This window comes from Chiloscyllium plagiosum, unplaced genomic scaffold (assembly GCF_037043375.1).
Source record: "Chiloscyllium plagiosum isolate Xiang-an unplaced genomic scaffold, Cpla_swu_hap1 HiC_scaffold_35, whole genome shotgun sequence".
Taxonomy (NCBI): Eukaryota; Metazoa; Chordata; class Chondrichthyes; order Orectolobiformes; family Hemiscylliidae; genus Chiloscyllium; species Chiloscyllium plagiosum.
Window position 1 is genome coordinate 22,236,726 of NW_028270173.1, and position 12,407 is coordinate 22,249,132.

The 12,407-nt window shown below is 43.9% G+C and overlaps 1 protein-coding gene across 1 annotated transcript; it reads right to left on the reverse strand.

The window, feature by feature from the left end:
* Positions 1-8,013: 8,013 nt before the first annotated feature.
* Positions 8,014-11,889, reverse strand: LOC122541522 (putative G protein-coupled receptor 139). Its single transcript, XM_043678348.2, has 2 exons — positions 11,826-11,889; positions 8,014-8,885 (listed from the first exon to the last, which is right to left on the reverse strand). The coding sequence occupies exons 1-2, from the start codon at positions 11,887-11,889 to the stop codon at positions 8,014-8,016; spliced, it is 936 nt and encodes a 311-aa protein (XP_043534283.2).
* Between the last annotated feature and the right edge of the window lie 518 nt (positions 11,890-12,407).

Sequence of the window (12,407 nt, forward strand, 5' to 3'; positions counted from 1 at the left end):
GAGCAGGGCACTACTAAATGGTAGAGTCGGTCTCGAGCGCTAGTAAATGGAAGAATTAGTATAGGGGTATGAGGAAATTGGAAAATTTGTGGAAATAAGTAAATAGGAAATTCGGTGCACAGTGTCATTACATGAGAAAATTGGTGGGAGTGCCAATATAACAGAGACTTGGAGCAATGCATCTCTAAATTGAGGAATAGGGACAGGGAATCAATAAAATGAAGACATGTTGCAAGCATCGGTAAATTGGGGATTCAGTTCCGTGCACCACCAGAATTTGAGACAGAGCATCAGATAATGGGAGAATTGGTGCAGTGTAGCATCAAATGGGAGAATTTGGGCAGTGCAGCACGAAATGGGAGAATTTGGCAAAGGCTTAACGCAATGTGAGAATTTGGAACAGGGTATCAGATAATGGGAGAATTTATGCAATATAGCACTAAATGAGAAAATTGGGGCAGGACAGTTCCAGATGGGAGAATTTGAGTAGGGCCACCCTAAATTGGGAGAGGGAATCATTCAATTTGACAGTTGGCTTGGGCAACACTGAGTGGAGAACTTGTTCAGGACGTCAGTAATGGAAGATTTAGTAAAGGGGTATGAATGAATGGGAAAATTGGTGGGAGTCAATACATGGGAGATTCAGTCCACTGTGCCATTACATTATACAATTGGTGGGGGTGCCAATAAATTACAGAACTGGAGCAAAACATTTCTAAATTGGTGAATAGGAGCAGGGAACTAGTAAAATGAAGCAATTTTGCAAGAATCTCTAAATTGGAAATTCAGTTCATTGCACCACTAAATGAAAATAATTCAAAAGGGCTCCTTTGGAAGAAGTCTCTCAGGGAACAACTAAATGGAAGGAAATGATGTAGGACATTAATAATTGGAGAATTCATGCAGGAGCCATTAACTTTCAGTGAGAGAACTGGGGCAGGATAGGACTCAAAGAGAGAATTAGAGCATATTCCGGATTTGTGCAGGATTGCCAAATGTGAGAATTGGTGCAGCAGAGTCATGAATAAAGCCAGAGAGATTCACAGTGCAGAAACAACGTGCCTATGTTTAAAAATGCTGGCAGCGCTCCACTAAATTGGAGAATCCTTGCAAGGAAGTACTAAACGGAAGAATTGGACAAGGGCCTACCTAAATGTGAGAATTTGAATCAGGGCAACAGACAATGGGAGAATTTGTGGCACTAAAAGGGAGAATTGGGGCAGAACAATACTGGATGGGAGAATTAGAGCAGGGCACCCCTAAATTGGGCGAGGGCCTCAGTCAATATGAGGATTAGTGTAGGGCAACACCAAGAGGAGAACTTGTTCAGGACAACTGTAAACAGGGGAAATGGAGTTGGCAACACTGAATTGGGGAATTGGTGCAGGGCATCAGTAAATGTGAGACTTGTTGGAGGCTGGTGATAACTTTGAGAAATAGTGCAAATGGGAGAGCACGGGCAGAGGATCAGTAAATACGACAAATGTTGCGAAGCATTAGTCGTGGAGAATCAATAAAGGCATTGCGAGGTAGTAAAGATTTGTGCAGGATTGTCAAATGGGGGAGTTGGTGCAGTGGAGCCCTGATCAGAGCCATAGAAATGTACATCACAAAAACAGACCTGTCGATCAAACATGCCTACCTTTAAGAATTATGGCAGCGCTCCAGTAAATTGGAGATTCATTGCAAGTAACAGCTAAGTCTAAGAATTGTGCAAGGGCCTATCTAAATATGAGAATTTGGAACATTGGCATCAGATAATGGGAAAATTTGTGCACTTTAAATCTAAATGCGAGACTTGGGGCTGGGTAGCAGTAAATGGGAGAATTGGAGCAGGCCAATACACGATGGCAGAATAAATGGGTGATTCGGTCCACAGTGTCATTCCATTATAAAATATGTGGGTGTGCCAAACGAATAGAGAATTGGAGCAGAGCATTTCTAAACTGGGGGGTGTGTGGGGGTGTCGGGGCAGAGGCTGGGAACCAGTGAAAAGAAGAAATATTGCAAGCATCAATAAATTGGAGATTCGGTTCAGTGCACCATTAAATGAAAACAATTCAGCAGGGCACCAGTGTTTGGCAGAAGTGTATCAGGCCACAGCTAAATGGAAGGAAATGGTGCAGGGCATCGCTAATTGGAGAATTTATGTAGGTACCATAAAGTGGGAGAACTGGGGCAGGATTCAGCTCACCAGTAAATGAAAAAAATATGTATCAGTGAACAACTAAATTAGAGAATTGATGTAGGGCTTCAATAATTGGGAATTGGTGCCAGTGCCAGTAAATTAGAGAATTGGTCCACAACGTCAGGGAGCTGGATCAGTATAATACTTGATAGGTGAGTTGACGACGAAAAAAAATATTTGCGCAGGATGAAATGGCAGAATGGGTGCAGTGTAGGACTTAATGGGAGATTTGGGGCAGTGTCACATTAAACGGGAGACTTTGGGCAGTGTCACACTAAGTGGGAGAATTGGGGTGATGTAGCGCTAAATGGGAGAATTGGGACAGTGTGGATCAGAATGGCAGAATGGGTGCAGTTCAGCTGTAAATGGGAGAATCTGGGGAGAGTATCACTTTATTGGATAAATTGAACAGTGCAGCACTGAATGGGAGAATTAGGGCAGAATCGCATTAAATGGGAGAATTGGGGCAGTGTGGATCAGAATGGCAGAATGGGTGCAGTTCAGCTGTAAATGGGAGAATCTGGGGAGAGTATCACTTAATTGGATAAATTGAACAGTGCAGCACTGAATGGGAGAATTGGGGCAGAATTGCATTAAATGGGAGAATTGGGGCAGTGTCGCACAAATTCACTAAATTGGGATAATCTGTTGGGTTTTCAGGGATGTTAAGTTATTCTGTATTCTATTCACTTTTCTTTGTGTTTCATTCGGTAATAAATTCTGCTGTGTTTAAAACTAAGTGGCTTGACCAGCTGTATCCCTTCTGGAATATCTGTGCTACACCTATTTAAAACAATTAACAAAGTTTGCGGCTGAGCTACTGTCATGAAATGTTTTGAGAGGTCTGGCCTAGCCACTGTATAATGATCACTATTTCCCAAAGGATCATCCATTATGAGATTGATAATTCGTATTGCTGCATTATTCAATACTGCAGCTGGAAAAAAAACTTCCCTTGTCACCCTTGTACCACAAAGTATACTTTTCTGGGTAGGTTTCCACTACCAGCTTTACCCATCTCATTGGGTAGCCCTTCCTGAAGAAGGGCTTATGCCCGAAACGTCGATTCTCCTGTTCGTTGGATGCTGCCTGACCTGCTGCGCTTTTCCAGCAATACATTTTCAGCTCTGACCTCCAGCATCTGCAGTCCTCACTTTCTCCTCCATCTCATTGGCCCTCCTGATATCCTCCTGCAGTTTATGACCATGCTCCTCAGTCAAACCAGGAATTGGAACACCATACTTTGGGTGAATGTGCAGGAGACTAGGAGGTTCAGTCAGCAATCAGGACAGAGTCAAATCTCTAACTTCAGAATTCTGTGCAATCGATTGGACAAAATATTGATTCATCATTATCCAGCAGCTTCAGCATTTTCATCACTACCTGCTCACCACAGTGAGGTGAAAACTGGAGATGTTCCTTGCCAATTGAGCCATGCTCAGTCCCTTTCACAGTTGTACAGAATCTGAAGCATACATAGAGTGATAGAGACAAATACAATCTTTGGACCAACATGTCCATGCTGATTGAGTTTCATAAACTGAACTCGTCCCACGGGCATGCATTTGGCCCATGTCCCTCTAAACATTTCGTATTCACGTACCTGTCCAAACATCTCTCAAATGGTTGTAATTGTACTCACCTCTTCCACTTTCTTGAACAGCTCATTCTCTCTGCACACCACCCTCAGATCCCTTTTAAGTGATTCCCCCCTCTCATCTTAAACCTGAAACCTCTAAAATTGGACTCCCATATCTGGGAAGAAGGACTTGGCTGTTCACCTTATCTACGCGCCTCAAGATTTTATAAACCTCTATACGCTTGAGGGAAAAAAAAACTTCCACGCTTATCCAGCATCTCCTTCTAAATCAAACCCTGTAGTCTTGGTATTGTTCTTACAAATCCTTTCTGTACCATTTTCAGTTTAATGACTAACTACTAATGGAAGTGCGAGAAGAATTGTATGTAGTCTCCAAATGCAGCCTTGCCAATATCCAGTACAGTCTCAATATGACATCCCAGCACCAATACTCAATGCTCTGACCAATGAAGGCAAGCATGCTTAATGTCTTCTTCACAACTTTGTCGACTTGTCACGCCACTTTGGAGAAATTACATACCTGCACCCCGAAGTCTCTGTGCAAGACTAAATGCCAGCGGGCCGAAATTAACTGGAGGAGAAAGTGAGGACTGCAGATGCTGGAGATCAGAGCTGTAAATCTGTTGCTGGAAAAGCGTAGCAGGTCAGGCAGCATCCAAGGAGCAGGAGAATCGACGTTTCGGGCATGAGCCCTTCTTCAGGAATGATGAAAGTGTGTCCACCGCAGGCTAAGATAAAAGGTAGGGAGGAGGGACTTGGGGGAGGGGCGTTGGAAATGCGATGGGTGGAAGGAGGTCAAGATGATGGTGATAGGCCAGAGAGGCTGAACAGTTCATCCACTTTACCAAAACCTTCCACCCCGACCTCAAATTCACCTGTACCGTCTCAGACTCCTCCTATACCTTTCCATTTCTATCTCGGGTGTCCGAATCAACACAGACATTTACTATAAATCGACCGACTCCCAGAGCTACATATACTACACCTCCTTCACCCTGCACACTGTAAAAACGCCATCCCATATGGCCTCCTTCTTCAACGACCACAATTTCCCCCCAGACCTGATCGACGATGCCCTCCACCGCATCTCCTCCACTTCCCGTGGAGGAGATGCGGTGGAGGGCATCTTGAGCCCCACCCCTGCAATCGCCACCAGTACAGAACCCCACTGGTCCTCACCTACCACCCCATCTTGAGCCCCACCCCTGCAATCGCCACCAGTACAGAACCCCACCGGTCCTCACCTACCACCCCACCAACCTCCATATACAGCGTATCATCCGTCGTCATTTTCGCCACCTCCAAATGGACCCCACCACCAGGGATATATTTCCCTCCTCTCCCCTACCAGCATTCTGAAAGACCACTCCCTCCGTGACTCCCTCGTCAGGTCCACACCGCCCCACCACCCAACCTCCACTCCCGGCACCTTCCCGTCCAACCACAAGAAATGCAAAACTTGCGCCCACACCTCCCCCTTACTTCCCTCCAAGGCCCCAAGGGATCCTTCCATATCCGCCACAAATTCACCTTCACCTTCACACACATCATTTACTGCATCCGCTGCACCCGATGTGGCCTTCTCTATATTGGGGAGACAGGCTGCCTACTTGTGGAACATTTCAGAGAACACCTCTGGGACACCCGGACCAACCAACCCAACCACCCCTTGGCTCAACACTTACTCCACCAAAGACATGCACGTCCTTGGACTCCTCCATTGCCAGACCATAGCAACACGACGGTTGGAGGAAGAGCGCCTCATTTTCCGACTAGGAACCCTCCAACCACAAGGGATAAACTCAAATTTCTCCAGTTTCCTCATTTCCCCTCCCCCCTTGTCTCAGTCAAATCCCTCGAACGCAGCACCGCTTTCCTAACCTGCAATCTTCTTCCTGACCTCTCCGCCCCAACACCCACTCTGGCCTATCACCCTCAACTCCTTCCACCTATCACATTTCTAACGCCCCTCCCCCAAGTCCCTCCTCCCTACCTTTTATCTTAGCCTGCTGGACACACTTTCCTCATTCCTGAAGAAGGACCAATGCCCGAAACGTCGAATTTCCTGCTCCTTGGTTGCTGCCTGACCTGCTGCGCTTTTCCAGCAACACATTTTCAGGTATAAATTAACTGCCTCAGTCCTGCCCTGGTCTGTCTTACAAAAATGAAATACCACACATCAATATAAATTAAAATCCATCTGCCACTCCACGTGTAGGAAGATATGGACAACAGTCGAGCTTGGCTGATAAGTGGCAAGCATTGACGTGCCACCTAAAACCATTAAAATTAATTAACTCCGCCTCCAATGCCCACACCCACAAACATGTATTATCTTCAAGACACACTGCAACAACTGAAGAAGGCTCCGAGGACAGCATCCTCCAAAGTGGTGGTCTCTCCAAGGAGAGCAGATACAAGAAACAGCACCACTGCCAATTCCCATTCATAGCACCCACCATCCTTCATTAGAAATATTAACCATTCCTTCACTGTCACTGGGTTAAGTATTCCCCTGGTGTCAGTCTTAATTCATTCTTTGATATTGATTTGGTTACTGAGTCGCCAACCAACTCTGACAATACATCTGACAGTTTCAGTTAGCCAAGGGTTAACAAGTTCCACTGTTTTCATCCAGCAAGTCCTTGCATCACATCGCTAACCTGATGCCTACTACATGTAGACCTGTAAATGTTTGTTACTGCGTTCTCTGAGCCAACCTTTCATCATTCTAACCGCCTCTATCAATTGAGTCTCTTTCATTTAGAATTGAATTGAATTTATTGTCGCGTGTCCCGAGGCACAGTGAAAAGCTTTGTCTTGCAAGCGGTACAGGCAGATCACAGAGGTAAGTAGCACAGATAGTAAATAATAGGTAAACAGCAGCAAAAACAAAAACACAGGAACAGGGAAATGTTAAGAGTTTGTGAGTCCATTCAGCATTCTAACAACAGTAGGGTAGAAAAAGGTATAAAACTGACTGATGCGTCTGTTCAGGCTTCTGTACCTTCTCCCCGATAGGAAAAGTTGTGGCCAGGATAGGATGGATCTTTGAAAATGCTAGCGGTCTTTCCTTAACAGTCGGCCTGGTAGATGGATTATATCCAAATAAATAAATCCAATGCTTATATTTCTGCTTCACAGTTACAGGGATTTGTATCTGGTATTATCCCAGTTTATCTCTTCGATGCAATCAGTATTACCCCCAAACTATCAATGTGACTGCCAAAACCACATTAAACTTGAAAATTGTGGTCTTGCTAACATCTGGGTTAAATTTACTGTACATAACATCATTTGCAGATAGTTGAACCGAATTGGTCATATGTTAAGAATAGATTTACAAGGATGTTGCTAGGTTTGGAAGATTTGAGCTTTAGGGAGAGACTGACTAGGCTGGGGCTGTTTTCGCTGGAAGCTGAGGGGTGAACTCATAGAGGTTTATAAAATCATGAGGGGCATGGATAGGGTGAATAGACAAGGTCTTTTCCCTGGGGTGGGGGAGTCCAGAACTAGAGGTGAGAGGGAAAAGATATAAAAGGACCTAAGTTGCAACTTTTTCACACAGAGGGGGTTACCAATATGGAATTAGTTGCCAGAGGAAGTGGTGGAGGCTGGTACAATAACAGCATATAAAAGGCATTTAGATGTGTCTATGAATAGGAAGGGTTCAGAAGGATATGGGCCAAGTGCAGGCAAATGGGACTAGATTAGGTTAGGATATCGGGTTGGTATGGACACGTTGGACTGAAGGGTCTGTTTCCATAATGTTGATCTCCATGACTGTATGTGTGTTATTCTGCAACTCTGAAATAGATGGGGCTTCGCCCAGGCTTTCAGGATCATTTGAGTTGCATTGAGAATTACAAAATATAGATGGGGTTACAAATGTGTTTTGTTCATTTGAAAGAATGTCATAACCAGTGAAGTTGACATCTATTGCCTAGAGAGCAGCTATGAGTAACCCAGATGACCATGGACCTGATGCCACAGGTAAGCAGACCAGGTAAAAGTACCAGACTTCCATCCCTTCGTTCTGAGATGGCAATTAACTTTCAGGCTTGACAATCACTAATGACCAGTCGGTAAAGATAACTTTTTATTGAATGGAAATTTCACAAATGATGTGATTTCAAACTGTGCATCCAGGATTTTAGCGTTGGTTTCTGGATTATGGGTCCAGTGAGGTTATCATTGCATCAGCACCTCCCCATGTCAATGTAAATTAGTAAGGAGCTTTACAGAGCAGCGAGGAGGGAGATTTCAGCATATTTTTCATCTCCTCCCTGAATCTCCTCTGGGTCAGTGCATAAATACAGGTGTTTGTGCAGGAGCTGGTGCACAGCAGCAGGAACGCGACCCTGATTGCCACATAAAGTGAGCTTGAACCTTGGAATGCCACAAGCTGAGTAACACCGACACAGATGTGGATGACAGTGATGGGTGCCGACAGCACCATGAAGCAGCCGGAGATGGTAAAGAGCAGAATGATGGAGGTCTTCCTGCTCTTCAGCTCGGGGTCTCTGCCCATCTCCCCAGCACCACCTCTGCTGCTCTTCAGGGCCCGGCGAGCTCTGCTGGCCACTAGGATGTGGTGGGCAGTGAGAGAGTTCAACAGCAGCATCAGGGGAATAGGAACAAACAAGTTTGAGATGTTGGTGAGCCACCGGTGAGCTGCCCAGGCCGGTGAAGTGAGGTAGCTGGCGACTGTACGGCAGCCCCACTGTACATTGTTCAGAACATGAGTGGGCTCGTATCGAAAAGGCAAGGGGATGTTGACCATAATGTTAAAAGCACTCACGATGGATATGACCACATTGGCTGTTCTTTCAGTGCAATACCTCGCTTTCAATTTATTGCAGCAAATTGCTACAAAGCAGTCAAAGGTGAAGGCGATGGTAAACCAGATGGAGAGCTGGAGGCTGAGCCCTTGCAGGAAGACACTGAGTCGGCAGGCCGGAGTGTATTTCAGCAGCGAGCCTGGGAAATAATCCCTAATGATCTGGCTCACGATCACGTTGAAGACAAGGACCATCAAATCTCCTGTCGCCATGGCAGTCATGTAGCGAGTGATTCCTTTGGAAAGGCCGCACTTCCCTTGGGAAAGAATCAGTACTGCCATCATGTTCGCTGCAAAGAAAATCCAATCGTGAAATGAATCAAAACGCCCATCAGGGAGTCACATTGTAAGGGATTCCAGAAGGTGGGAATCGCAAAACTGTGGGATGCTGTGTGTAATTATATATTTGTGCAACAACGAAAAGCAGTGACATCTCATTTGTAATCCATGGTCTCTGTCATGGATGTAATTGGGTTAGGTTAGGAATAGGGTTAGCGTAATTGGAAGAAGATTTGAGGAATAGTATACAAGTAGTTGTCACTTTGCACCACTTGATCTCCCCATGTCAAGAAAACAAATCCTATTTCTTTTGCAGCAGCTCAGAGAAGATTAATTTGCCTCAATCCAGGGATTAAAGTCTGGTTTTGTGAAGAAAGGTTATGCCTATATCAATTTGAGTCCAGAAGACTATGAGATGGTCTCATTGAAACATCTAAGATCTTGAGGGGGAATGGAAAAATTAGAATACCAGGAGCTAGTTTCTTCTTGACAGGAAGGATATAAACAAGGGGACACGGTTTAAGGATGAGCAGTTTCTCTTTTCAAACAGAGAAAAGGAGGTTTTTAATCTCTCAGAGAATGGTTATGATGTGGAATCCTCTTCCTCTGAAGGTCGTGAGGGCTGGGTCGATGAGACCGAGTTGGATAAATCTTGGATACATCAGTGAGTGGACACCTATGTAGTGCAGGCGGGATGATGGAGCTCATTCAGTTCAGCCAATATCCTCCTGAAAGTCAGAATGTGTTCAAACGACCTATTGGTCAATTCCTACTTCAAATCCATATGTTCCAACATTCCTTTTCCCTGGTTAATGTGTGCCAAAAAAGTTGTCTTTTTGAAATGTCTGCCACTGTCATCAAGAATCTGTCAACTTCACCATTAAATATACGCGAGGAATCTCCCTTCATAGCTCCCTCAGTGGCACGGAGTTCCAAACACTCACAAACCCTGGAGAGAAAGAGTTCCTCCTCACCTCAGTCTGAAATTGGTACTCCTTTATTCTGAGACTACGCCCTTTCGGATATTGCAAAATCGAACAGGCAAGATGAATGTCACAACAAGTTTAACCACATAACAGGAATTTGAACGATCACAAGGATGGGATTGAGAATTTCTGCCAGAACGTGCTTCTGATACCATTTTCAGGTGGAAGCAGAAACAGTCAAAGCACTCTGCCATCAGGGGAGACATCCTCTCAGCATTTACCCTGTCAAGCCCCTGAAGAATCTGATATGTCTAAACGAGATTACATCTCATTCTTCTAAAATCCATTTAGTCGACTCCCAAAATGTTTAGTCTTTACTCATTATACAATCCCTCCATATCTGTGATCAACCTAAAAATCCCTCTTTGATCTACCTTTTATGAAATGTAATCTTTCTTTCAATATCCAAATCAAAACTGCTCACTTTACTCCTAATCTGGTCTCACCAGCACCGTGTACAATAGCAGTAAGTCTTCCCTTCTCTTACACTCTGTCTTGAACACACGTACCAACAGATTCAAGAACAGCTTCTGAATTAGAGTGCTGAATGGTCTCTCTAACTTCTAACTTCAAAAGATTTTGACCATGCTAATGTTAAGAATCATGCAACACCAGGTTATAGTCCAAAAGGTTTAATTGGAAGCACAAGCTTTCAGAGCGCTGCTCCTTCATCAGGTGGTTGTCCACGATAACCTAGTGTTGTGTGATTTTTAACTTTGTACACCACAGTCCAAGACCGTCATCTCCAAATCATGACCTTGCTAATGTTGATCTTGTTTTGCACACCTCTTGTGCAGTTGTAACCTGTATGCTTCAGATCATCTGAATACCCATGATCTGTATGATCTTCGTTGCTATGTGGCAAAACAAAACATTTTACTATACTCAGGTACATGTGACGACAATAAATCAAACAAAATCAAATGAACTCTTGAAATAAAGGCCAACATTCCATTAGCCTTCCTGATTACTGGCTGCACCTGTGTACTACCTTTCTATGTTTGATGTACAAGTGTCCCTTTGTTTTCCAGCTTTCTGTGAATCCTTTTTCTGTCTAATACTCCTTCCTTAGTGATTGAGAAGGGCCTCAGCTTCTCCACCACATTCTTTAGAAGTTATGACGTGTTTGAAGTATCATCGATTGTAAGGAGTGATGCAAATATCTGCAAAATTCCACTCCCATTTCCATGTACCTTGTGATTATCTCTGCAGTTCATTTTCACTCTGATCTCTCTCTTCCTTTTAACATAATTAAAGAAGCTTTTACTGTCAGATTTTATCTTCCTTACTGGCTGGCTCTAAGTTTATTATCTCTCTCTTTTGAGTCCTCCTTTGCAGATCTCTCTCTTCCTTTTTACATATTCAAAGAAGCTCTTACAGTCAGTTTTTAACTTCCTTATTGCTTGGCTATCGGTTTACTTTCTCTCTCTTTTCTGTCCTCCTTTGCTGAGTTCTGAATTTATCCCAGTCTTCAGGCCTGTCACTGATTTCTGTGCCTCTGTGTGCTTTATCTTTCAACTCAATATGCTCCTGAACTTCCTTGGTTAGCCATGGCTGTTTTTCCCACTTGTAAAATCTTTCCTCCTTACTGGGATGGATTTTCTTTTTGGAGGAGAGTCATGAATTATTCCCTTAAATGTCTGCCATTGCAAGCTTACGGTCATTTCTGTGACTCTCTCCATTATGTTCACTTTTGCTAAATCTATTCCGTTTCAATGTAGCCCCCTGTGTTCAGGCTAAGCACAGGTGTTTCCAAACCAGAGGGTTGGGTTAGGACAAACCGCACTCAAGTTGAAACTGATGGTAATGAAGAACAAGCAAATGCAGCAATGTGCAAGAGATGAATTCGTGAGGTACAGCTGCAAATTGCAAGACAAAATTCAACGCAGAACCAGGAATAAAAAATAATCACAGAAACTTTTAACCACTTACCAGGAATTCCAAGGATTGCAAGAATGGGAAAGAGAATTTCTATTGGAAGGTCCTGTGATCCCATTTTCAGGTGAAAGTGGAAGCAGTCAAAATGAGGCAAAGCACTGAAAGGCACTTGACTTATACTGAAGCCAATCCTCCAGTGAGTGGGTGAGCAAATCTCATTAAACACACTATTTCTACCAAACAAGTTATTGTGCAGTGCAATTAAAGTGAGCTCTGTGATCCACAGAGACACATGGACAATGACTCCCAGCTTTCAGAGGCACTGACGTCTTAGAGGAATACGAGAGACTTAATTATTTTGGCTTAACTTTAATTCGATGCAGAGAATAAGTTATTCCATGAGGTAGGTACAAAGTATAAGATTTCATCCTTTTAAATCAACTTGTGCAAGCAGAGGGCTGAGGAGAAATTGGGACTTGGGACCCAGGCCAACTAGCCCAGCATGAGGGATTGCACAACAGCGCCATGTCAGCTCTCAGTTGTAACTTTCTAAACTTACTCTTCTATTTCTCCTATGATTAAACGTATCTGGTGAACAATGTAAGGGTATTCTAAAGAGGCAGTTAGACTTAGTAT